Source organism: Hylobates moloch, unplaced genomic scaffold (assembly GCF_009828535.3).
Source record: "Hylobates moloch isolate HMO894 unplaced genomic scaffold, HMol_V3 SCAFFOLD_8, whole genome shotgun sequence".
Lineage (NCBI taxonomy): Eukaryota > Metazoa > Chordata > Mammalia > Primates > Hylobatidae > Hylobates > Hylobates moloch.
Genome location: NW_026652283.1, coordinates 8,096,130 through 8,124,121, shown reverse-complemented (window position 1 = coordinate 8,124,121; position 27,992 = coordinate 8,096,130). Strand labels below are relative to the sequence as shown.

Sequence of the window (27,992 nt, the reverse complement as noted above, 5' to 3'; positions counted from 1 at the left end):
TGCTGACCAGAGCTTAAAGAACCACTAAAGGATGTCAGCAAAGTGGTGGAATAGGAAATTCCAAGCCCTCATCATCCCCTCCTTGCCTAACATTAAAAAAACAGAAACTGGCTAAAATAATCTTACTGAACCTCTGAAAAACAGTGAAAGGAGGCCCAGCGCAGTGGCTCACACCTGTAATCCCAGCACTTTGGGAGGCCGATGTAGGTGGATCACCTGAGGTCAGGAGTTCGAGACCAGCCTGGCCAACATGGCGAAACCCTGTCTCTACTAAAAATACAAAAAATTAGCTGGGTGTGGTGGCGGGCGCCTGTAGTTCCAGCTACTTTTAGAAGCTGAGGCAGGAGAATCACTTGAACCCGAGAGACAGAGGTTGCAGTGAGCGAGATCGTGCCACTGCACTCCAGCCTGAGTGACAAGAGCCAAACTCCGTCACACACACGCACACGCACACACACGAGGGATAATGATACTTTACCCTCAATGAGAATTAAAATGCATCCTCAGCTGCTTAGTATAGTTTATAGTCCTTAATTCTACTAGACTCCTGAGCTCCATGTGAGCAGAGACCCTTTATTTACTATTATACACTGGAAAGTATCTGGCACATAGTAGTTTCTCAAATATTAGTTGACCACTAAGCGTCAAAAGATTGAACTCAAAAGTATGAATCCAATTTTGTACCTTTTAATTAGGCCTTTTACCCATCAAAAGAAACTAAGAAAAAGAATGTTACTGATGATGTGACTTCTCATATTCACCTAATGAATGTGTTTTAATATGGATTTTGTGGTGTCAAAATATATGTCCTCAATGTCTTAATGTTCTATACTCTACTCATAACTGAAAAATGTCATTACTGGCTCAAATCCACACTGTATCCTGGCATTGAAAGTTCCATCATCTAGCTATACCAAACTTGTCACCAAGTCTCAGTAGCAATCTTGCTTTGAATGAAGGCTTCATTCTTTACCATCCTTGGTGCACACCTACACTCACTCCCAAGTAAGCCAAATATGAAAAGAGCTCATGATCTATCTCTACTCACAACCAGGCCCTACCTTGAGGCCAGACTCCTTGTCAGTCTCCTTTATCAGAACAAGATCCTCAGGAGTTGACAATTATGTCTTTTCCATCCTTGTGTCCACAATCTTGTACATTGTCCTTTATGAAACAGGCATTTCATGAATCCAATTTTGTATTTTTACTTTGGTTTTCTATGTACCTTTTTGCTGATAAGCATCTAAGCACCTGTAATAGTTATTTTGAATCTCCCACATTACTAAGTAGATCTTCAATAATTATTAAATTGGAAGACAAAAAACTCAGCTTAGGCTGGGCATGGTGACTCATGCTTGTAATCCTAGCACTTTGGGAGGCCTAGGCGGGTGGATCACCAGAAGTCAGGAGTTCGAGTCCAGCCTAGCCAACATGGTGAAACCCCATCTCTACTAAAAATACAAAAATCAGCTGGGCGTAGTGGTGGGCGCCTGTCATCTCAGCTACTTAGGAGGCTGAGGCAGGAGAATCACTTGAACCCGGAAGGCAGAGGTTGCAGTGAGCCGAGATCGCACCACTGCACTCTAGCCTGGGCGATAAGAGCGAAACTCCATCTCCAAAACAAAACAAAACAAAAAAACCCAGCTTAATTTATAATCCCAGGGCTTAGAATTAGAAGCAACGTGTCTTTTAGCAGTTGAATGAATAAACTACAGTATATAAAAGCAATGAAATATAATTATGCAATAAAAGAAATGACTCTCAAGCCAGGAAAAGACGTGGAAAAACCTTAAATTCATATTACTATGTAAAAGAGCCTAATACGAAAACACTACATATTGCACAGTGCCAACTATAATATGCTAGAAAAGGCAAAACTGTGGAGACAGTCAGAGGGTCAGTGGTTGTCAAGAGATGGATGAGAGGAAGGGAGGGGGGAGGATGAATAGGAGGGAGAAAGAGAAAGGAATGAACAGTCAGAGCACAGGATTTTTAGTGCAGGGAAACTATTCTGTATACCATAGCAGTGGACACATGTAATTATGCATTTGCCCAAAGCCACAGACTATAGAACACCCAAGAGTAAGCAGTAATGTAAACTAAGGACTTTGGGTGATGATGTGTCAATGTAAGTTCATCAAGTTCAACAAACGTGTCCTTCTGGTAAGGGATGTTCAAAATGGGGCAAAGATATCCATGTATATGGGCAGAGGATACATAGGAGATCCCTGTACTTTCTGCCTAATTTTGCTGTAAACCTAAAATTGCTCTAAAAATTATATATATATATACACACACACACACACACACACACACACATATATATATATATAGAGAGAGAGAGAGAGAGACAGAGAGAGACAGAGGGACACGGAGTCTTGCTTTATTGTCAGACTAGAGTGTAATGGTGCTATCTCACTGTAACCTCCACCTCCTGGGTTCAATCAATTCTCCTGACTCAGCCTCCTCAGTAGCTGGGACTACAGGCGCACGCCACCAGGCCCAGCTAATTTTTGTATTTTTAGTAGAGACGGGTTTCACCACGTTGGCAAGGATGGCCTCGATCTCCTGACCTCGCGATCTGCCAGCCTCGGCCTCCCAAAGTGCTGGGATTACAGGCATGAGCCACTGTGCCCAAAGTTATATTTTTAAAAAGAGGTCAACAAACCTTCACCCCAAAGAACAAGTATAAAACTGGAAATATTTTTGTCAATTCTATTTCAGAGCTCTGGTAATTAATCAAAGACAGACAACTTGAGACACATTTAAAACAACAACAACGAAAACCTGCTAGAACTCTGGGTATCAACAATGGAAATCTACGGCCTTTTTTACCTAGGTCTGATTCCATTTCCATAGAGGGAATGGAATAGCTGGCACAGTAGTTTGACTACAGTGGGACAGTTGTGAAAAATCAGCAAACTTGCTACCGGGGGATGGTTTTAATTTGAGGCACAGAGGCTGAAAATCCAAGGCCACGCTGTCAGTAAAAGACATGAACAAGGAAAATACAATTCTGCTAGCCCAAGGACAGTCCTACAACAGGCAATAGCACAGTACATTATTCATTATTTTAAAATAGGCATATATTGGGGTGAATGTTTCAAAAGTTTCTAACCGATGAAGATACTCAACAACAACAACAACAACAAAAAACTTGGAGAATTAGGCAATAAAAAGATAAAGGGGATTTGGGAAAGGCAAATATAACTAGAGCCGTAATTCTGAAAGATTAATTTGACTACAGTACATTAGAAGATGAGTTTAAAGTGGAAACAAATTCAGGTTACTGTAATAGTTCAGGCAACTTTGATTTCATTAGCGGTAGTAAGAACAGACATTATGTCAGATATACTACAAACAAAACAGACAAGCCTTTTACAACATTATATCTGGAAGTAAGGGAGAATGAAGAAGAAAGTTGACTCCATGATTTCTTCAAGCTTAGGCTAGGAATAGGACACCATTAATAGAAAAGATTAAGAGAAGTTCAAGAGAGCAGTTTTACATACACTGACACAAAGGGAGAGGCAATGAAGAAAAAAAAAAAAAAGGAAAAGCAAAAGAACTTCTACGCCTTCTACTCATTTACAACTATACCCTCTCTTTAACCTGACTGTGAAAACACTGCACAGATAACGTGTAAATGACGTGTAACATTTTTTAAACAGCTTTATTGAGATATAATTCACATATTGTAAAATTCATCCATTTAAAGTATAGAACTGTGGTTTTTAATATTTTCACTGTATTATGCAAAATAGCCACAATTTTAGAACATTTCCCTTATGCCAATTTGTTTAAGTTTCTCCACTTAATTCTGTGAAAGAGCCTGTTTCCTCATCTGCATACTGGTAATATCACCTCCCTCATAAGATATGGGAATTAAATAATACATGAAAAATGTAAAAAACCCTTCTAGAAATGCCTGAATATATAGGAGATGCATCAACAAAAAGTCTGAAAAATTTTAAAATTAGATTTAACACTACAGGGGAAAAGTTTCTGAAGATTTTAAAAAGAATATTAAGATGAGAAAAGTTGTGTTTAATGAAGATGTGAAAATGCTAGAGAGGAAAAGACAATTTTGAAAAAGAAAGAGCTACTGAGGTGGGAAGATCGCTTGAGCCGGGGAAGTTGAGGCTGCAGTGAGCTAAGATCGCACCACTGTACTCCAGCCAAGGTGACAGAGCAAGACCTCATCTCAAAGAAAAAAAAAAAGAAGGAAAAGAAAGAAAAAGCTAAGAGCTAGAGGGCTAACTAAAAGTCATTAAAATGTGAAGTCATGGGAAGCCCCACTCAGGTGCCCCTCTCTCTCACAGGAGAGCTGATCTCCTTTTTCTTTTACCTAGTAATTAAAACTTCACTCTTAGTCTAAAAAAAAAAAAAAAAAAAAAAAAAAACCATGTTAATGGTAAGGCTAGGTTAATGGGAGAAAGGTGATATTACAAAGAGACGGAGAAGCTGAAATAACAAGACAGCTTTGATGGAAAAAAGCAAGTTCCACTGTGATAGAATGGCACAGAAATGCCACTTGAGAATAAAGTGAAAATGTTCACTAGGTAACTGGGAAAAATATCAAGAGCAATGGTTTTCAACCCTAGATCCTTTTCAACCTACACACTTCTAAAAAATAGAGATGCCCATTTCTACCTCCCAAATTTTGTGTTATTACTTAGTAGCCACTAGATTTCATAAGGAACTATGGCTGTAACCTTTGGTTTTCCAACCACCAGAAGCCTTGTAGGAGCAGTGCTGAGTGAACTAACATTTTACATTGGCATGTCTCTTCTCATGCAGACTTCAAAAACATGGCTCCCAATACAATAAAGTGTCTGAGTTTCTGACTCCAATTTCAACAACTGTACATACACACACTGAAAAAGCTGTGTAAGTTGAACCAGCATGTCACAAATATTGAGTTTTAGAGATTTACCTCGATTTGATCAAGGATCTTGGTCACAGATGTGAGAGGGGTGCAAAGTGACATTCACACTTTTCATTCATAACTTACCAGTTATAATAACTTTACATTTGTGTGATTGTTTGACTAATGTTGACCTCATCCTTTAGAATATATGAGGACTATATTTTATTTCGTATACCATACCACTATCCAGCACATAGTAAATGCTCAAATAATACTTAATGAAAGAATGAAATAGACTCTTATCCCAGATTTCCTGAATCTAAATAACTAGGTATTGAACCCAGGCAATATATACTGAAAAGAGAATTACATTGAAAATAAAATAGTGAGCATCATCCCGATAAGGGTAGTAACTACATTCAAGAGAACCAGAGTAGGTGGGCATGGTGCCTCATGCCTGTAATCTCAGCACTTTTGGAGGCCGAGGTGGGTGATCACTTGAGTTCAGAGTTGGAGACCAGCCTGGCCAACATGGTGAAACCCGTCTCTACTAAAAATACAAAATTAGTCGGGCATGGTGGTGCACATCTGCAATCCCAGCTACTCAGGAGGCTGAGGTAGGAGAATTTTTTTTTTTTTTTTTTTTTTTGAGACGGAGTCTTGCTCTGTCACCCAGGCTGGAGTGCGGTGGCGTGATCTCGGCTCACTGCAAGCTCCGCCTCCTGGGTTCACGCCATTCTCCTGCCTCAGCCTATCCGAGTAGCTGGGACTACAGGCGCCCGCCACCACGCCCGGCTAATTTTTTTTGTATTTTTAGTAGAGACGGGGTTTCACTGTGGTCTCGATCTCCTGAGCTCATGATCCGCCTGCCTTGGCCTCCCAAAGTGCTGGGATTACAAGCGTGAGCCACCGCGCCCGGCCGAGGCAGGAGAATTTACTTGAACCTGGGAGGCAGAGGTTGCAGTGAGCTGAGATAGCGCCACTGCACTCCAGACTGGTGAAAAAGACCGTCTCCAAAAAAAAAAAAAAAAAAAAAGAACAAGAGCACTTATCCGTTTAAGCAAAACAACAAAGAAACATTTCTGGAAACAAAAACTGATCAAAAGTACTATGGATAAAATAAATAAATGTTACAAGAGGACTGAAAATAAAAGTGATGCTTGCTAAGAGATTATACTTAGTGTGATACTCAACCTATAGTAACATTTTAATTTAGACAAGATTCTGAATCTGTTGGCCTGTGAATGAAATTATCCTACCATGGCAGATAAAGGTAAGATTTTATTGTACTTTGCATAGCCTTAATTCTCACAATAACTGTCTTTCTCCATTTCATTGATGAGGAAATTAAATCATGGGGCTTCAGTATAATTTTAGTCACAAAGGAAGAAAGTGATCTAAAATGTATTTATACTATCATTAAATTATGAAGTACTTTCTGAAAGCCAGTCAAAAAGTCCATTTATATGACACCATATAACGCTCCCTGACAGAAACTGCCGATTTAGCTATAGTAAGCCATAAAACTTTCAAAAGCAAAAATTTAGTTTCCTGAAAATCAGTACTAAAGAATTTCTATACTTTTCCAGGATATCTTCCCCTACAATCCTAAAACAAATACGAAATACTAAAAATACTAGAAATATTTATCACCAATTGAGTTAAATCATTAAGACACTTTCACCTATAAAACCGTATTAGTTTATATTACATGTATAAAGTGGTTTATAAAAAGGAATCACGTGGATCTAATTTATTAATCAAGTATTAATCAAAGAACCTCCAAAGATACAAATTTCCTTAGGAGCATCTTATAAACAAGGTATTTTAAAAATAGAAGACGGTAAAAATGAAAAGAACTTGAGAATCATCTTTACTTTTATTTTTAAGAAACTGTGTCGGCCGGGCGCGGGGCCTCACGCTTGTAATCCCAGCACTCTGGGAGGCCGAGGCGGGCGGATCACGAGGTCAGGAGATTGAGACCACGGTGAAATCTCGTCTCTACTAAAAATACAAAAAAAGAAATTAGCCAGGCGTGGTGGCGGGCACCTGTAGTCCCAGCTACTCAGAGAGGCTGAGGCAGGAGAATGGCGTGAACCCGGGAGGCGGAGCTTGCAGTGAGCCGAGATCGCGCCACTGCACTCCAGCCTGGGCGACAGAACAAGACTCCTCTCAAAAAAAAAAAAAAAAAAGAAACTGTGTCAGGACCACATCTGCCTGGCCGCCACCCCGTCTAGGAAGTGAGGAGCGACTCTGCCAGCCTGCCCCGTCTGGGAAGTGAGGAGCACCCCCGCCCGGCCGCCCCGTCTGGGAAGTGAGGAGTGCCTCTGCCTGGCCGCTGTGCAACCTTCCAAGTGTGAAGTGACAGCCTTCATTGTAGAATGAATGAAGACACTGGCACTGATTATATAACACCTTGGCAGCTATCTCAAGTCGTTGATGGTGGAGGTATTGGAATTATAGAAGAAAGCAAACACACAAATTTGAAAAAAAAAAACAAAAACAAAAAAAAGAAAAGAAACTGTGTCTTACAATGTTGCCCGGGCTGGACTTGAACTTGTGAATTCAAGTGATCCTCTCACCTTAGCCTCTGGAACTACAGACATGCGCCTACTTTGTTTTATTGTTTATCTATTTTGAAGGTCACCTTTAATTTCCCTCACAATTGTTTTCTAATAAACTTAATAAATATTACTGTTTATATTACTTCCATAAAATATATTAGACCTTATAATTAGAAGATACTTAGTAATGACAAGGCTAAGAATTCCTCTGTCCTAATTATTCCTAAAACATGTATATTCATCATATTCTAGGTAAAAATCCAAAAGATCACTTAGTATATAGACTTACCCAAGTTTCCTTGCTCGATTGTCAGCACCACCTCATCCATCACCACAGCCCTAAAGTCCAGCTCCTCCTCACAACATTTGGCCTTCAATGCTCGTAAAATCTCTTTCTGAGGATAGTCTTCCCTGATGCGACGATCTGTCAAAAACCACAACTTGGCAGCCACAGAACTACACATCTTGATCAGCTTGTGCTTCCTTGCTTGGATTATTTCCTCTTGGATGTAACGTCTACCTAGATGGAAGAGAAAATATACATAAAAGGTAAATCAAGAAATCTACTTGATTTCTGGATTTCATACAAATAAATGCTGTGATTATATACTAATTATATAAACAGGAAAAAACAAGTCTACAGGTATTGTTTCCCTTTCATTCAAACTAAAATTTTTATACACTAGTAATATGGAAACTGACCATCTCTTCAGAAATACAATTTCTCCATTTTTCCTTGGAGAAACTGGCACTGCAACTTAATAACGGTAGCTGGTCACTTAGCAGAAAGTTTAAATACCCTTCCCAATATTACATATTGTCTAGGAATATACTTTAATCTGATCACTTTTTGTTTTATCTCCTTCCTCAACTTTCTGTTCTTGATAAGAAATGAAATGCCAATCATCAATATATTTCCATCTTTCCCATCACTAGAAATCCCACTTAAGTATATTTTTGTATCTGTGGTTAACTTTACATTCAATTTTCTTCCCTGGTTTTGTTATAGGTATGTAGAAAAAAAAATAGGTAGTAGCACTTATCTTACTAGGTAAGCTTCAACGATGAAGTCATTTACACAGTAGCTTTAGTGAAAATAAATAATTGGACAATGAGCAAAAGGGTTATCAATAACCAAAATAAATGTCAGGTCTGTTCACTAAATTTCATTTATTTCAGTCAGAAGACAGCATGCTCTTACTCAATGTTTTCTTTCTATAAATATAATTTTTAAAAATAAATTCAGCTTTTTTACTAAAATGCAAAAAAGGACTTTTTTTCCAGATGGTGTTGCTTCTCTGAGTTTGTATCATGAACAATGCAACATTAAAAATCACCTTCCTGAGAAGCAAAAAAGTTACAAGTTTCAGAACAAGCAACAAAAATTTTTTTTTAATGTTTACAAAAAAACAAAATGTCAAGTATCATTCAAGTATTATTCCAGATAACATGGCACACCTAACACAAAAGGAAAGGTCTCAGGCAAAGACTGCAGGAAGGAAAGGCTGTACAGACCAGCAGCCTCCTGAATAGTGGCAGCTGGACATGGTCCACCCTCCCAGGTACCAGCAATAAGGGCCTGCCCCACAATGCACACGGTTTGAAAGCAGAGCATTGCTGGGCAGGGGCACCACCAGAGCCAATAGCACACATCCCCAAGCACCTTGAAATGCCATGTCTGCCACACTTGACCACCTACCTCTCTCTTGACCCACCTACTACCCCACAATCCACTGCCTCGAACGAAGGCCTAAGTCTCTGTTAAACAAGCAGGGTATCTAAATTGGATTATGGTAGTAACTCAGCTTATACACATGCTAGGAAGGAACTATGCTAACTTAATGTTGGATGCTCTAGGGTTAGCAGTTCTGAATATTTAATAACTTTTTATTTTTATTTATTTATTTTGAGATGGAGTTTCACTCTTGTCACCCAGGCTGGAGGGCAATGGTGTGATCTCGGCTTGCTGGAACCTCCGCTTCCTGGGTTCAAGTGATTATCCTGCCTCAGCCTCCCAAGTAGCATGTGCCACCATACCCAGCTAACTTCTTCCGGAAGGCGGAAAGGTTGCAGTGAGCCGAGATCACACTATTGCACTCCAGCCTGGGCAACAAGAGTGAAATTCCGTCTCACACACACAAAAAAGATAAGGACCAGGCTCATTAAAATGAAAAATATATAAACACTATGGCTTCCCTACAGCAGGATATTCCATGCATATTATAAGCAGTAAACCTTATCCTCCCTCCTCCTTAAACAGAATGTTTCTGATAAACTTTTTCTCCTATGAAACTTTTCTTGAAAAGAGATTTACATTTTAACCGCAGTATGGGAAAGGCACAGTGCAAACTTGCATTGTCAATTCAACCTGATGGAATGACTTTTTTTATGGGTTGCATTTCAGTCTCTTCCCTGTGGACAATCACAGGGAAGGCCACAGTGTGTCCCTGACCAGACGCTGTACCCAAAGAGATACTACGCTCATTAGAAAAAGATTATAGCCACACAGGGCCTTCCAGGCCACTTGGGAAGGTCTCAGAAAGCAAAGCTCCACAAAAGAAAAAGTCACGCCAGAATACCTGATGTAGAATATCCCCAGCTTCCCTTGATGAAGGAATTGTAAAAATGCCCTTAAAATGTCTATAATCAGTAGTGATTGAAAGACTCTGTCACTGACTTCCAACACTCTGAAGCTATGTCCGTGCCTTGGCCTGACACTTGGCTCTTGAAACTCATCCGTTTGCAGACGATTTTTTTTTTTCTTTCTGAGACATGGTTTCAGTCACCCAGGCTGGAGTACAGTGGTGCAATCATAGCTCATTGCAGCCTCAAACTCCTGGGCCTAAGTGATCCACCTGTCTCCTCTGCCTCCCAAGAAGCTGAGAGACAGGAGCAAATCACATCAGGCTAATTTTTTTTCCCTTGAGATGGAGTCTTGCTCTGCCACCCAGGCTGCAGTGCAGTGGCGCAACCTTGGCTCACTGCAACTTCTGTCTCCCAGGTTCAAGTGATTCTCCTGCCTCAGCCTCCCGAGTAGCTGGGATTACAGATGCCCACCACCATGCCCAGCTAATTTTCGTACTTTTCTCTTTTTAGTAGATATGGGGTTTTGTCATGTTGCCCAAAGTGATGGAATTATAGGCGTGAGCCAACAAGCCCGGTCTCTAATTTTTTTTTTTTTTTGGTAAAGATGTGGTCTTACTATGTTACCCAGACTGATCTCAAATTCCTGGCCTCAACCAATCCTCCCACTTTGGCCTCCCAAAGTGCTGGGGTTATGGCTGTGAGCCACCATGCCTTGCCAATCGATGATTAATTTCACTGTACGGTGGGTTTTCACCTGAGTGTGGCAGTTGCTGCCCCAATAGCAGTCAGGATGGAATGTTACAGTCACTAGCAATTGGGAAGCAGAAATGTTCCGCTGCTGATATATCAGTAGTCAGAAATTACATGGGCTATAACAGTGTTTCCAATGATTCTGAAATCAGAAAATAATATTCCCCTCTGAAGAGCCACAAAGCTTTCAGTCAGCATGTTTTTCTAGGCCAGGCACGATGGCTCCTGCCTGTAATCCCAGAACTTTGGGAGGCCGAGGTGGGCGGATCACTTGGTCAGGAGTTTGAGACCAGCCTGGCCAATATGGCGAAACCCTGTCTCTACTAAAAATACAAAAATGAGCCAGGTGTGGCAGCACATGCCTGTAATCCCAGCTACTCGGGAGGCTGAGGCAGGATAATCACTTGAACTCAGGAGGCGGAGGTTGTAGTGAGTGGAGATCACGCCACTGCACTCCAGCCTGGGTGACAGAGCGAAACTCCATCAAAAAAAAAAAAAAAGAAAAGAAAAGAAACAAACAAACAAACAAACTGGCAGGGAGCGGTAGCTCGTTTTGGGAGGCTGAGGTGGGCAGATCACTTGAGGTCAAGAGTTCAAGACCAGCCTAGTGGATGCCTGAAACTGCAGATAGTACTGTACCATATACATATACTATGTTTTTTCCTAAACATACATATCTATGATAATTTGCATATTAGGCACAGTAAGAGATTAACAATAAAATAGAACAATTATAACAATATACTATGATAAAAGTTATATGAATGCGGTGTGTCTTCCACTCTCAAAATATCCTATTGTACTGTGTCAGGGCGTAACTGAAACCACAGAAAGTGAAACCAGGGAAAGTGAAACCTGTCCAGTGGTACACTGCCATTCCCACAGGAGGACATGCGGCTAGCCTTCCTCAGGGCCCAAGCGATGGGGCCTCCCCAAGGGCTGCTGCAGCAACAGCTGCTCGCCTTCTTAGGGGTGCTCCAACTGGATTCACATCTGAGATGCCAGAAGTGTTGGGTGAAGACTTCAATCCCAAAGGTAGAGGTTCCAGGCGTGCCTGCCTGCTTCTGCCCCTCAATGGTTCTCTCCTAGCCTTGGGCACAGCTGTTTCCTCTTCAACAGAATTTCAAAACATCTACTTTTCTATTTTTCCCATCTGCTAACATAAAGAAAAAAGAAAAACAGGGAAAAACAGAAATGCTGACAAGTCAAAAGAATTCCAGTAAATCTAAATAGTACAGGAGCTCAAAAGTGCACCAATAAAATGACAGTCCTGCTAATGATCCAGAATCTTAAAATTCAGATAATATTCACTATTTTAAAAGACAGTAGAGTCCTCTATAAAATAAAATGGTAAACTTTTTTCCTAGTAGTTTCAAGGAGTAAACTTGGTTACCCAAAGGTAACTGTAAGAAAATATTCTCCAGTAGCAAAACATAAATGCAGCACTTGCAAATGTCCACATATAGTATAGATGAGTACCATAGTATTTCCTCTCTTAGAATGTAAGCTCAGGTCAACCAATCCCATCCTCTCTTTATTTCCTCCAGTGTATCAAGAAAAACAATGTATAAATATCAGATGCCGAATAAATACTACTGACAAAAGTACCTTTTTTGAAATAAAGAGAAATTCTACCAAGAGAGTTTATTTTTTAGAGTTTTCCCACACAAACTTCTGGATCAGCATACCAATAAAAAACAGCACTGTATCTTGGAATACTCAGGCAAAACTGAGTATATGGGAATCTTAAAGTGCTTCATTCATCTTCTGAAATAGGAAATAAACATTTATTTCACTGCTTAAGATTTCCCAAATTTTTTCTAAGGTAATAGTTTAGAAAGTACCACTTTGTTTCTCCCAACTTTTAGTTCCCATATTAGACCAACCCGAGGAATAATTTTTCTACTTTAAAAGTTTTTTCAAGTCAACATCCTGGGATCTAAAACTTAGTGTTGTTTCTTATTGGATCAAATTTCCTTAATAAACAAACGAAAAGTTCAATGTTTAGAGTCAAAATCTCAAAATACATTACAAATATTTAGAGCTTCCAAAAGGATGTGTCAACCTATTCTGTACAGAGGACAAATGAGAGCGTAAAAGATTTCTATTACATCACAGAATAAGAGAAAAAAAGTTAAAATGAAAGTCATTTCTCTCCCTCTCATCTTTCTTGTGAGGACCCTTCCCAAAGGTATTTTATTCTAGTACAGAAAAAGCAAAAAATCACAATCTACCATCTGAAGATATTAAGGTACCTCTTACTAAGAAAATCCATTAACATATGAGCTCAAAATTCCAACTACTGAAGAAAAATAAAGCTAAAGGAAAAAAACACATACACTAAAATAGAATATGTATAGAACTCTATTGTACCACACAATGGAATCTGTATAGAACTCTATTGTAACACACAATGGAATCTGTATAGAACTCTTGTAACACACAATGGAATCTGTATAGAATTCTATTGTAACACACAATAGAATCTGAATAGAATTCTATCGTAACATACAATAGAATTTTAATAGCATTTATTCCATTTGTCAGTTAATACAGACTTGCTTCGGGAAAGACTGTACATAGGATAAAAAATAATAATACTAAACTTGTTTTCAACACTATCCACTCTTGGATAGGAATCACGGGAGTTAAATCAGGTTTCTGGAGAAAAATAACAAATTTGTGTCTCTTAAAAGTGTGATATTACAAAATATATACTTGGTCTTCAACCCTGTTTCCTGGCATACAACTCCTAAAATCATAAGAATCTCCAAAATGATATCTTTCTGTATGCTAATAATTGACTGATGGCTGGCAGCCCCTAGGCAGCTTTAGTATGGGGGCTGGTCACCAGAAAGACCAAGGAATGATTAGAAGGTTGGAACCTTCAGTCTCATCCCCTAACCTCTGGAGGGGGGTGACGGGCTAACAGTCAAGTTGATCACCAGTGGCCAGTGGTTTAATCAATCATGCCTATGTAAGGAAGTCTCCAAAAAAAAACCCAAAAGGATTGGGCTCAAAATGCTTCCAGATAGCTGAACACATAGCAGATCCTGGAGGGTGACGCACCCGGGAAGGGCAAAGAAGCTCCGTGCCCCTTTTCCATACTTTGTCCTATGCACCTTTTCATCTGTATCCTTTATAATATACACGTAAACATGTTTCCCTGAGTTAAGTAAACTGCTCTAGCAAATTAATCGAACCCAAAGACAGGGTTGATGAGAACTCCAACTTAAAGTCAGTCAGCCTTCTGGCTGAAGTCCAGAGGCCTGGACTGGTGGGGGGCGTGGTACGGGGTCGTTTTGGGGACTGAGCCTTAACCTGTGGGAGACAGTGTCAGAAATGAATTAGAGGACACCTAGCTGGTGTCCATTGCAGAAATGATTGTTGGTGAGGAGAAATCTCCATCAGTGGATCTTCTGTGTTGATTGATTGGTATTGCTGAAAGAACAGGAGAAAGCACATTGAATGTTGTTTTTTCCAGGCTCTCTCATTAAATTTTAGGTATGCTATCAAGTCTCTTTTTCTGTGACCTTCCTCCCGACATCTCTCCTTCTGCACGTGATCCCCCGAGTTTCATTCTTAAACTCTGCTTTCCACTTTCTAGAAATGTCATCCGAATCCAGGTTTAAACTTTATTCCTTCCGAACCACTGACCCACTAGGTATTTCTTTCTCAACTAAATTTCAGAATCCATTTCAATGAGGCTACTGGGCATCCCTAACTAAATGCCACCCACTGTTGCCTCAGTTGAGCATGTTTTTTAAAACAAAAAAAGGACAGGCACGGTGGTTCACACCGGTAATCCCAGCACTTTGGAGGGCTGAGGTAGACGGGATCACCTGAGGTCAGGAGTTTGAGACTAGCCTGGCCAAAATGGTGAAAACCTGCCTCTATTAAAAACACAAAAAAATCGACCGGACGTAGTGGTGCACACCTATGGTCCCAGCTACTCAGGAGGCTGAGCCAGGAGAATCGCTTGAACCCGGGAGGCAGAGGTTGCAGTGAACCAAGATTGTGCCATTGCACTCCAGCCTGGGTGACAAGAGCGAAACTCAGTCTCAAAAAAAAAAAAAAAAAAAAAAGCCGGGCGCGGTGGCTCACGCCTGTAATCCCAGCACTTTCGGAGGCTGAGGCAGGTGGATCACGAGGTCAGGAGATCAAGACCACGGTGAAATCCCGTCTCTACTAAAAATACAAAAAAATTAGCCGGGCGTGGTGGCGGGCGCCTGTAGTCCCAGCTACTCGGGGAGGCTGAGGCAGGAGAATGGCGTGAACTAGGGAGACGTAGCTTGCAGTGAGCGAGACTCCGTCTCAAAAAAAAAAAAAAAAAAAGAAAGAAAAAAAAGAAAAAGAAAAAAGAAAATACAAAAAATTAGCGGAGTGTCGTGGCGGGCACCTGTAGTCCCAGCTACTCGGGAGGCTGAGGCAGGAGAATGGCGTGAACCCGAGAGGCGGAGCTTGCTGTGAGCCGAGATCACGCCACTGCTGTCCAGCCTGGGGTACAGAGCGAGACTCTGTCTAAAAAAAAAAAAAAAAAAAAAAAAAAAAAAAGGCCAGGCGTGGTAGTTCACGCCTGTAATCCCAGCACTTTTGGGAGGCCGAGGCGGGTGGATCACCTGAGGTCAGGAGTTCAAGACCAGCCTGGCCAACCTGGTGAAATCCCGTCTCTACTAAAAATACAAAAACTAGCTAGGCATGGTGGTGGGCGCCTGTAATACCAGCTACTTGGGAGGCTGAGGAAGGGGAGTCACTTGAACCCAGAAGGCGGAGGTTGCAGTGAGCTCACACCATTGCACTCCAGCCTGGGTGACAAGGGCAAAACTCCGTCTCAAAAACAAAAAACAAAGAATGTATTTTTATTCACAGAAATGTTTCAGCACATATATTCCCCATTGTGATCATTAAATTTTACATCAACCTGGTGAGGCAATCGTTCCAAGCTATTTGGGCAAACAACAGTCTACACATTGCTGAAGGTATTTTCTATATGTGATTAACACCTAATCAGTTGACCTTAAGGAAATTAGCCTCCATAAAGTGGAGGGGCTTTATCCAATCAGTTGAAGGTCTTGCTAAAAAGCAAAAACTGAGGAGGAACTCTTCCTCAAGACTCAGGACTTATAGACAGACTCACAGAAATGCTACCTGAGTTGTCAGTCTGCTGGTCCGCCCAAAAATTTCAGACCCAAGACTGCAACATCAAGTCCTGTCTGAGTTTACAGACTGCTGCTTACTCTACAGATTTTGAACTTAGCAACTCTGCAATCATGAGCCAACTGCTTAAAACACATACACAATTAAAAAAAAAAATATATATATATATATATATATATCTTATTGAGTCTATTTCCCTGGAGAACCCTGACTGATATACCTATCCTTATTAAGGCACTCAATTCAGACAACTGGGCATCAATTTTTATTTCCATCCTTCTTTCACTGTTTACACAAAGCGAATTCTATCTTCTAAATATTAATATCACTGGGGTTTGACTTTTTTTTTTTTTTTTTTTTTTTTTTTTTTTTTTTTTTTTTTTTTTTTTTTTTTTTGAGATGGAGTCTCAATCTGTCACCCAGGCTGGAGTACAGTGACGTGATCTTGGCTCACTGCAACCTCCGCCTCCCGGGTTCAAGCAATTCTCTTGCCTCAGCCTCCTGTAGCTGGGACTACAGGCATGTGCCACCACACTTGGCTAATTTTTGTATTTTTAGTAGAGATGGGATTACACCATGTTGGCCAGGCTGCTCTCGAACTCCTGACCTCAAGTGATCCTCCTGCCTTGGCCTCCCAAAGTGCTAGGATTACAGGTATGAGCCACCATGCCTGGCCCACTTTACTCTTATCTCCAGTATATTCAACTTATGACACTTGGACTACTATAAAAGCCTCCAAATAAATCTTCTGCCCTCTGTCATTTCCAATTTTCTAAACACATTATATTCTTTCATGCTTCCTTTTGCTTGGAATATATACCCCAAACACTTACCTATTTAGTAAAGTCTGAGCTCAAATGGTTTCAGTCTGGGGTTTTGTGTGTGTGTCTGTGTTTTAGAAGTGAGGTCTTGCTCTGCACCAAGCCTGCAGTGATGCAACTGCAGCCTTCAATCTTGGGCTCAAATAATCCTCCCACCTCAGCCTCCCAAGTAGCTGAGACTACAGGTATGTACCACTACGCCCAGCTAATTTTTTCCTCTTCTTTTAGAGGCAGGTTCTCACTATGTTGCCCAGGCTGGTCTCAAACTCCTGGCCTCAAGCAAAATTCTCCTGCCTCAGTCTCCCGCATAGCTGGGATTACAGGCATGAGCCATGGCTCAAGTGTTAATGCATTCATTAGGTAACACATCCTCTGGAAGAATGACTTTAGGAGTCAGGGAAAACTTAACAGACGTGTTAACATTTGCACCCAAGCCATTATCATAGTATATAATTAAGGTTTATTTTTAAAAACTAGGGTCTGCCAGTGCTATAAAATGAATTCTTAAAGTCTATGTTTAAACAATTCTATTTGTTACAAAGACAATTTCTATTTTTACAGGTTAAGTCATGATTGAAAACATGTTCAACAAATAAGTATGTTTAGGTGATCTGAGTTTATAAAATGCCATTTTCCTTACCAAATCAAATTTTTTTTTTTTTTTTTTTTTTTGAGACAGGGTCTCACTCTGTCACCCAGGTTGGAGTGCAATGGTGTGATCTCGGCTCACTGCAACCTCCGCCTCCTAGGTTCAAGTGATTCTCCCACCTCGGCCTCTTGAATAGCTGGGACCACAGGCACACACCGCCACACCTGGCTAATTTTTGTATTTTTTGGTAGAGACGAGGTTTCATCATGTTGCTCAGGCTGGTCTCAAACTCCTGACCTCAAATGATCCGCCTGCCTGAGCCTCCCAGGGTTGGGATTACAGGCGTGAGCCACCACGTCCGACCCATAAAACACTTTCTACATATATTTTGTCACTTAATCTGTATATAATAATGTGAGGAACACAGGCTTCTATTATCCCAATTTAAAGAAAGACCAGCCCAAGATATCACAATAGTAGACCCCAAACTGGAATTAAGATTTTCTGTTTCTCTATGCTTTTCTACAAAGAAATCAGAACCATCAAAGCTAATTTGGATAAAGAAAATAAATTCACATACTGAGTAATTATATGTACCAAACATAATATGAGATGGTTTATTTTTATCATTTAATCCTCACAACCATCCCTCTGCAGTGTGTTATGGTCTTCATTTGGCAGTGACGCTGTTCTAGCAGAAAGGTTAGATAACTTGTTTAAAGTCACAGTTAGAAAGTGGTAGGGCCCAGGCACAGTGAGTCACACCTGTAATCCTAGTACTTTGGGAGTCTGAAGCAAAAGGATTGCTTGAGGCCAGGAGTTTGAGACCAGCCTGGGCAACACAGTGGGACCTCATCTCTACAAAAAATAAACACTTTAGGACGCTGAGGTAGGAGGAAAGGAGTTCAAGACTAGCCTGGGCAACATACTGAGGTCTCATCCCTACAAAAAGTGAAAAGAAAAAAAAAATTAGCCGGGTATGTTGGCACAGGCCTATGGTCTCAGCTACTAAAGAGGCTGAGGCAGGGGGTTCGCTTGAGCCTAGAAGTTCAAGGCTGCAGTGAGCTATGATCACATACTACTGTACTTCAGCCTGGGTGACAAAGCAAAACCGTGGTTCAAAAAAAAAAAAAAAAGTTTTTCTGGAATCCAAACATTTCTTTTTCTTTTTCTTTTTTTTTTTTTGAGAGGGAGTTTCACTCTGTTGCCCAGGCTGGAGTGCAGTGGGTGCAATCTTGGCTCACTGAAACCTCTGCCTCCTGGGTTCAAGCAATTCTCCTGCCTCAGCCTCCTGCGTAGCTGAAATTACAGGCACGTGCCACTACACTCAGCTAATTTTTGTATTTTTTAGTAGACATGGGCTTTCGCCATGTTGGCCAGGTTGGTCTCGAACTCCTGGCCTTAGGTGATCCACCCATCTTGGCCCCACAAAGTGTTGGGATTACAGGTGTGAGCCACCATGCCCAGCCTCCAAACATTTCTAATGATTTCACTTAATAGAAAAAACTTACATCAAATTATTTCTGGAACATGGCACAGAAAACAGTTCCTAGGTTTAATGCACAGTACAGTTCAAAGTCCCAAAGTTTCATATTTAACATGATAAATGTCTGGCCTTCTGTCTAAATTTTCTTCCCAGGTATTACTTTGAAAAAGGAGTTACAAAGCTATTCATTTACTCTCAAGCCCAAGGCTTTACAGATATGGCTAACTAAATCACATGTCAAAGGAATAAACTAAAAACTGAGAACTCCAAAGCCTCAGGGAAGAATTCCAAGGTTGCTATTTGGGCAAACCCGCCTGACTTTTCAAAATGCAGTTTTCTGATAAAGTATGAAAAATTCAAATACTCCTCAAAATTGGAAAGCACAATAGTAAGAAATGGTCTGATCTTACATAGCAATTCTATATGCCATTTTACAGACCTTATTTCTAAATTTATAGGAACATGAAGCCAAAAGCTAGTATCAGAAGGAAAAAAAAATGTAAGAAGCTGAATACAGAATAAAAGCATTTAAGAAAGGAACAAGTTTGAATCTTTTTTGTCACAACTTGATATACAGACACTTTTGAAATAAAAGGTAGTAAAATTAATCAGGCATGTAAATGTTTAAACAGATTTTTGTTTTGCCAGTTCATCAATTCACAAATTAGTACGCATTTCCTAAGAATCCACTAGACTCCTTCAGACACTGCTCGGATAACTGATAGATAAAAACTACAGAGATTACCAAAATTAGTCTGTAAACTCCATGAAGAAAGAACCCATAACCATTTTATTCCCTGATGTTATCCCCAGTGGGAAATGCATAACCTGACATGTAACACTGAGAAGTTATGGAATAGAACATATTTTAATAATCTGTTATATCAAGTTGTAAAAGAGTATCAAAAAATCATAGCTTTTTAAATATTAAATACCAGGCAAATGGGTGTCCCCATAAGATCTATTTTTTTTTTTTTTATTGACATGGAATCTTGCTCTTTCACCCAGACTTGAGTGCAGTGGTGCGATCTAAGCTCACTGCAACCTCTGCCTCCAGGGTTCATGCAATTCTCCTGCCTCAGCCCCCCGAGTAGCTGAGATTACAGGCGCACACCACCACACCTGGCTAATTTTTGTATTTTTAGTAGAGATGGGGTTTTGCCATTTTGGCCAGGCTGGTCTCGAACTCCTGACCTCAAGTGATCCGCCTGCCTCAGCCTCCCAAAGTGCTGGGATGACGGGTGTGAGCCACCGCACCCAGCCCCTGTAAGATCTAAATGCAGCTATCCAAAATTCCTAATTAATGTTTTCGGGTTCTCTTAAAAAAAAAAAAAAAAAGAGAGAGAGAGAGATCAGGCCTGTGCTTACTTCCCATAATGATCATATAACTGATCCAGAAATAATTAGCTTTGTTAACAAAATTAGAAGAAAAAACAAAAACATAATTTCAGAAACAAGAAAAAAGATATAAACAGATGGGTTCCATGCAGACCAGCCTCTAGGGGAGTAGAGCTGGCTAGCTCTGTGGCTTTTGTCCTCCAAGCCAATTTTGAGTGGGGTGGGGGGGAACACTGAAAAAGAAAACATTAAAAATAACACCATGGCATTAGCTACCATGAAGCCAGAAAGTCAGTACTTTTCTACAAACCTAACATGTACACAGATACATATGGCATATAAATCTAAAATGTATTATGTAGATACTTTTCGAGGTACTATCTTATTTCTTAACAATCCCTCATATGACAAGCAGAAAATTCTGAGACAATTAAGAGACAATTTCCAACATCTGTACGTAATCTCCCTACTCAACCTCTCTTGAAACAACTGCACATATCAACACAGCTAACATTTAAAAATAATACTTTTTTCACTATCACAATCTCCTCCTCCCTCAGATTCTAATAACATATTACAATTTCTTTTTTTTTTTTTGAGACAGTCTTGCTCTGTTGCCCAGGCTGGAGTGCAGTGGTAAAATTTCGGCAACCTCCACCTCCCAGGTTCAAGCGATTCTTGTGCCTCAGCCTCCTGAGTAGCTGTGACTACAGGTGTGCGTCACCACGCCCAGCTAATTTTTATATTTTTCACAGAGACGGGGTTTCGCCATGTTTGTTGGCCAGGCTGGTTTCGAACTCCTTTGCTTGTGACTTAATCCCACTTGCAGAATACTCTTTGTAAACTAATCTGCCATAAAACAAAGTCTCTCTATGAATGTATATCACTGAAGCGCCCCCAAAACAGTTGTCAGCAAGCAACATACAATAAAACTCACCCTCCTTACTTTATGTTTGGTTCTCTCTCTTCACATGTTGTTCGTGGGTATAGAAGTTCTTCCTCCACCCATTTTCACTCAGTTTATGTCTCTATGCCTGCTCCCCCAGAGGAAGATGATAAAAGCTACTCCTGCTTCCCAAAGTGTGGAACAACTGGCTCTGCTCTGTCCCCTTTCCCCATCCCCTACCAGTGTTCATGGTTGGTCAGTCTTTCAGCTCATAGAGAGGGGAGCTTTGAGAAATAAATCTAGTGACTTACCCCAGCAGCAAATCCTAGGTGGATACAAATTGTGAAAAGGGTAATTGGGAGATATTTTAAAAGAGATATTTCTCCATGTGCCACAACAAACCGATGCCTGAAGCTGGGTTCGTGTTCACTGGTCAAATAATGTCCACTTTAGTGTGTTTCTTCACAGTATGACTGAGAAGGGGTGGAAGATTTAGAAGAGTTTACTGGTAATTTCCCTCTGGAGAGGAAAAGGGGCCTGAATGAGAAGGGAAAAAAGGAGGGGCTAATTTATTGTCACTCCCCCTGCTACTCCTAGATGCTGCTACTGACAAAAGTATATTAAATAGGGATTCTAAAGAAACATGGGCAAAATAAGAAAGCTATCCACTAGAAACTAAGTAGAATTTTAGCTGGTAGCCAATGGGCTAAAGATTAAACGCTCAGTTCCTTACCCCCTGCGGGGGGCAAGGCAGGAAGAGGAAAGTGGCTCTTGACTGAGTGGAGGATTGTATGTGACTGAATTTGCTGTTCCCCTTCTTGGCTCTGTTCTCAGAATCACAGACTGCCCCCCTCCCTGACAAGCGGACTTCAGCACCTGGTAGGGGTAAGAGAAGACAAGAGAGAAAAAAGGGAGACAGAGAAAGATAAAAAACATCAACAGCCATGTTGCCAAACTAACAACTAAATCAATGACATGAAAGAAGGAAATTAACAGCACTAACCAAGATAGAAAGGAATAAAATAGGATTGATTACCTCAAGACAAAATAGGCCTCCTCCCCTTTAACACACTAACCAAATAAACCATTGGAAAAGAAATTTAACTATGATTATTTTTTAAATTAGAGGTTTACATAGTAAAATTTAGGAAATAAATGTTAAATCTCCGCGACTGGAATTTCAGAGAGTGTTTTATTCCAAATGAATATCTTAAAAGTATTCTCATAATTGCTTTTAAGAAATCATTTTTTAAAATAGAAATGACCTTTAAGCTACCCAATATTGTGAAAGTAACAAAAATGAGATTTAAAAACATTTAAATTTAAATGGCTATAGTTAATAAAGAACATCCATAAATATAATGAACATATCAAGCCCACACACACAAACAAATCTTCATAGTAGGCTGCCCATATACTTTCTATACCGATTTAGAGTTAAACCTAACTCCACAAGGATGTGGTAACAATACATATAACTAATGGGAAAATGACAGCATACTGAAAGAATTTACATAGCAGTTGCATCGAGCATGGTTAGTGTAATAACCCCACTCACACAACAGAATTACCACCCCATCGCTATTCGCAAATACAAATGGGATAAAACAGTGGAATAACAAATGTGTGATCAGAGATAAGGATATATTAATAAAGGGAGATTGAAATTATCACCACTCTGGTTTGCGTTTTTTTGGGGGGGGCGGGTGAGGGGCAAGTAGTGTAATATTTACATCATGCTCAAATTTTCAAAGAATCAAAACTAGACAAGCAATTATTTGGTCATCCCCTTCTCATTCAGAGGGCTGTCAAAGGAGAAGGTGGAATGACTGCCACTCTCTAAAATTTACACGTAAGGAGGAAAACGTGGAATCGAAAACAGTAGCTGCGGGACCGCACCACATGATCCTCCTCCCGTGGTCGCTCTATAGAATTTGTGGGAATGGGGGGCGGGGGGTGTCGCCGCAATCCCGAGGACAGGTCAGCAGCCCGCAGGTCCGACTCCAGCCGGCGTTCCCGGGGTTACCACACCCCCTCGCCGGCGGGGAAACCATACTCCTTACACGCCCGAGGTCGCCGCCCCCTCAGCACGGCTCGCCCGGTCTCACGCACACGCCACGGGCCGGCGCCTCCCGGCACACGCGCGAAGGCCGGGCCCCGCCTCGCTCCCCACCGACTCCGCGGAGCGGCGACCACCGGCCTCAACTAGACCCGGACCCCGGGCGCGCTCGGCCCGGTCCCCTCCCCGGCCCAGCCCCCGCTAGTCGGGGGATCCATTCCGCTGAACTCGCCCACTCGGGAGGGCGCGCCTTCGCCTCACTGCTCTACACCCGGGGGCAGCAGCGGTCGTACCGCTCACCTGGTTCGGGGGGCTCCTCCCTCGCTCTCGGCCGACTGAGCCGGGCTGGGGCCTTCGAAGAAGCGCGGGCCGCCGGGCGGCTGGAAGTGGGGGGAAGGAGAGGAGGGGGAGGGGGTCGGGATACCGGGAGCCGCCTCCTTTCTCCTCCGCCGACCCCGGCTCCCGCAGGCTGGCCGGGCGTCCTCGCACACTCGCCCAGTTTCTCACAGCCTCGCGTCCCGTCAGCCTCTCCCTCACCCCACTCCCACACACTCTCACTCCCACACACTCACACCCGGCCGCTCCTCGTTCCCTCACTCGCCTGCCGCGCGCGCGCGCGACCCCGCTCACACACAGCGCGCGCGACGCCGGCGGAGACCGCCCCGCTCCCGCAGACCGAGCGCCAGGACCGGGGCCCGCCCCCCCCCTGGGGGGGGGGGGGGGGCGGGCGGGGGGGGGGGGCCGAGCCGAGCACTGCCGAGCTGATCTGACACCTGCGTCGAGACCCGCCCTCCCAGCTCCTCGCCCGCACCCGAGCCATCGCTGGCCTCGGGGGAAGAGAGGCGATGGATCGCGCGCGGGGAGCGAAAAGGGAGCGCGAGGGCGCTCCGAGGACGCGCCTCCCCACCCGCCCCGAAACCGTCTTCACTGAGAAAGGGAAACGGATGGGGGGGGCGAGGTTTGCTCCCAACTCGAAACCGCGAGATTAGTCCCTTCCGTTGTACGCCCTCCCCGCCCTCACATTCCCTGCTCAGGCCCCATCCATCTGCGCCTGGAGCCCCGACGCGAGTCCCCGACCCCCTTGGGCGCTGCCCACATCCCGACGCCTCCCGCCCAGCCCTTCCGCCGGCCGCCGCCCGGAGTCCCCGCTTACGGTGGTTCCTCCCTCCGGTAGGCAAAGATATGGAGACAAAGATCATTCATACCTAGAAGGTCTTTATCCGTGACTGGAGTAAAGACAATACCTCTGTATATTGAGAGGCACATTTAAAACCACACGATAAATTTCCTGGCTGAAACGGGTTTGGAGATACAGGCGGGGTGGATAGCGCCAGCTCTGCGCCCTAGAAACCAGCGTAAACCTTGGACAAGTTAGTTGCTACGCTTCCTCTGAGCCTTTGTTGTGAAAAGATAAAAGAGTACAGTCCGGAGTCGTTGGGAGAATGAAATGAGATATTTTAAGAGCATTTTGTAAATTCTAAAACTATGTATAAAAAATAAAAGTATAGCCCAAAGGAGGCTACGAATATGAATGTTCAACTACGCTATTACTTTTTCTTAAGGAGAAAAAAAGAAAGGGCTACAGACGACCTCCCAGGTTTACATGGAAGATTCACTTCCAAATAACTTCAGTCACCAGAGACACCAGGTGTGTGGGGTACAGTAATGTGCTCACCAGTTTGCCTTCTTGCTGGTCTCAGCCGTCTCAGTGACCTCAGCTAACAACTTTTCACTGCTCCTCTCCCAGTCAATTGACAATATAATTTCATTTTCTGCTTTTAAAAAATTTTTTGACAAATTTCAGCGTCTCGAGAGTCCTTTAAAAGATGTAGCATAACCCAGGGTGGTAACTTCCAGACTGCCCTGATTGGATTTTTGGTTCCACTACCTATGTGATCCTCTGCAGTAACTTAACCTCTCTGTATCTTTATCTGCTGAGCTGTAAAAGTGAGGATAAAAATAGTTACCTACTTCGTGGAGTTGTCATAAGGAGTAAATGAGTTAATAAGTATATAATATTTAACACCTGACACAGATCAAGTGCTGTTCAAAGTGTTTAGTGCTATTATGTTACATCAGTGAGTAACCTAGGATAGGCGTCTAGTTTTACAAAATTTAGAGGAACAAACGCCCTATAAGATAGATACACTATCTTGAGAGAACAAAGGGGATAAGGTCTACACAACTAAAATGTTGCTATTTACTTCCACTCTGATATTCAGCCCCCTGGGACATAAAGTATATTCAACTCAAAGACCAAGAGAAGCATTTTGTGATCAAGGGAAGCTTGAGCACAGATATACTAACACTGAAAATCTGACAAAATAAACCTAGTGAAATTGACACAGGGAAAAAATTGTACAGAGGATCAATAATAATATTTAATTAACCTATTCCTTCAGTCCCACTCTTAAAGAATCCAATTCGTGGTAACTGCATCCCCAGGAGAAGTGGGTTGTACTAGTGAAACTGTGCATAGGAAGTATGACTATTAACTCACTTGCCACTTGCCCTTAAAAGTTGTTATTCAGGGCCGGGCGCGGTGGCTCACCCATGTAATTCCAGCACTTTGGGAGGCTGAGGCAGGCGAATCACCTGAGGTAGGGAGTTTTGAGACCAGCCTGACCAACATAGAGAAACCTTGTCTCTACTAAAAATACAAAATTAGCCAGGCATGATAGCGCATGCCTGTAATCCCAGCTACTCAGGAGGCTGAGGCAAGAGAATCGCTTGAACCTGGGATGTGGAGGTTTCAGGCCGAGATGGTGCCATTGCACTCCAGCCTGGGCAACAAGAGCAAAACTCTGTCTCAAAAAAAAGTTGTTATTCAGTTTATTGCTACTATGTGCCATACACATTCTAAGATATTCTCATGTATATAACAACGTTGCTTTTGACTTAAGCTAATAGGGAGTAAAACAAAACTCAGGAGGGTATTTAAAAAAACAAAGCCAATGATAAAGCTTAAACAGATTACCATTATGTTTATGTGAGTAATGATCAAATTCATACATCATACTTTTTGTATGAAGTAATAAGGAGGCAAAAATTATTTACACCATTTCCATATTGGAAACCCAAGGTTCAGAAAGGCTGTACATAGATTCAGTCATAATCTTTGAGCATTCATGGTTGATATGTTCAGGCGGCTATGGACTCACATCTCCTTTGGGTAGCAACACCTGCTCAAAAATATTTTAAGTAGTTTTTCTTTCTTTTCTTTTTTTTTTTGAGACAGAGTCTCGCTCTGTCACCCAGGCTGGAGTGCAGTGGCACAATCTCGGCTCACTGCAAGCTCTGCCTCCCGGGTTTACGCCATTCTCCTGCCTCAGCCTCTCCGAGTAGCTGGGACTACAGGCACCCGCCACCACGCCTGGCTAATTTTTTTTTTTTTTTTTGTATTTTTAGTAGAGACGGGGTTTCACCGTGGTCTCGATCTCCTGACCTCGTGATCCTCCCACCTCGGCCTCCCAAAGTGCTGGGATTACAAGCGTGAGCCACTGTGCCCGGCCAAGTAGTTTTTCTTGGCATAATCATGCACCACTCATTTTTAACCAGTGAATTAATATTTTTCAGGAAGTTCAGAGGTGTGGGGGGGAGGGTCAATTGAATCCCCTGGGAAGACATACTATAAGTAACCTAGCATGTCTGGAGTCAGATCAATCTGATTTGAAATCCAGCTGCATTTACTAGCAGCATGAGATTGTTGCTTAACTTCCATAAACCTCAGTTTTCTCATCAGCAAAATGAAGATCATATTAGCAGCACTTTATTAAGATAGAAGGATGAATAAGGTAACTCAAACATAATGCATAACATAGTAAGTCTCAATGAATGTTAGCTATTATTATTCAAGGCTGATTGATACCAAAACAGTCAAATAGCAATCAAAGAGAAATTATACAATGTTTAGATATGTGTGATAATCATACAAATAGTTATACCCATTTACTGCATATCCCTATGAGTGTGAGACCAACTCTGTGGGTGAGTAATGTCTTTGAGATGAAGTTAGGGTTCATCCTTTGCCTGCACCAAAACATCCTAGACACATGAGAATCAACAGGAGGGACCAGGCAGGGTGGCTCATGCCTGTAATCCCAGCACTTTGGGAGGCCGAGGCAGGTGGATCACCTGAGGTCAGGAGTTCGAGACCAGCCTGGCCCACATGGTGAAACTCTGTCTCTACTAAAAATACAAAAATTAGCCGGGAATGGTGGCAGGTGCCTGTAATCCCAGCTACTGGGGAGGCTGAAGCAGGAGAATCATTTGAACCTGGGGGTGGAGGTTGCAGCAAGCCAACATTGGGCCACTGCACTCCAGCCTGGGCAACAGATGGGTACTCCATCTCAAAAAAAAAAAAAAAAAAAAATCAACAGGAGGCTGAGTGTGATGGCTCACACCTGTAATCCCAACACTTTGGGATGCTGAGACAAGAGGATCGCTTGAATACGCGAGTCCGAGACTAGCCTGGGCAACACAGGGAGAACCTGTCTCTATTTTTATTGTTTTTTGTTTTGTTTTGTTTTTTTGAGACGGAATCTGGCTCTGTCACCCTGGCTGGAGTGCAGTGGTGAGATCTTGGCTCGCTGCAACCTCCACCTCCCAGGTTCAAGTGATTCTCCTGCCTCAGCCTCCTGATTAGCTGGAATTACAGGCGCCCAGCTGATTTTTGTATTTTTAGTAGAAACTTGGGGTTTCACCACGTTGGCCAGGCTAGCCTCGAACTCCTGACCTCAAGTGATCCACTCACCTGAGCCTCCCAAAGTGCTGGGATTACAGGCATGAGCCATCTCACCTGGCCCCTGTCTTTATCTTTAAAAAATAAATAGAATCAACAGGAGAGCTCCCAAAAGCTGATTAAATCAGCATTGGCATCCAGGCAG

General features: G+C 42.2%; 1 protein-coding gene across 14 annotated transcripts in view; it reads right to left on the bottom strand.

Moving 5' to 3' along the window:
- The window catches only part of RIMKLB (ribosomal modification protein rimK like family member B), a 63,610-nt gene extending 39,871 nt beyond the window's left edge, over positions 1-23,739 (bottom strand). For 8 of the 14 annotated variants that reach the window (XR_004249126.2, XR_004249133.2, XR_004249135.2 and 5 more), the window contains exons 1-3: positions 23,407-23,739; positions 21,099-21,923; positions 7,724-7,954 (exon numbers count right to left, since the gene is read on the bottom strand). Coding sequence is in view for 1 of the 14 variants with exons in the window: in XM_032159558.2 (XP_032015449.1) it covers positions 7,724-7,898 (175 nt within the window). In the remaining 13 variants the exon portion in view is untranslated. The remainder of the gene's footprint in view (positions 1-7,723; positions 7,955-21,098; positions 21,924-23,406) is intronic. The other 6 variants (XR_004249128.2, XR_004249130.2, XR_004249129.2 and 3 more) reach the window with 6 other exon arrangements.
- Between the last annotated feature and the right edge of the window lie 4,253 nt (positions 23,740-27,992).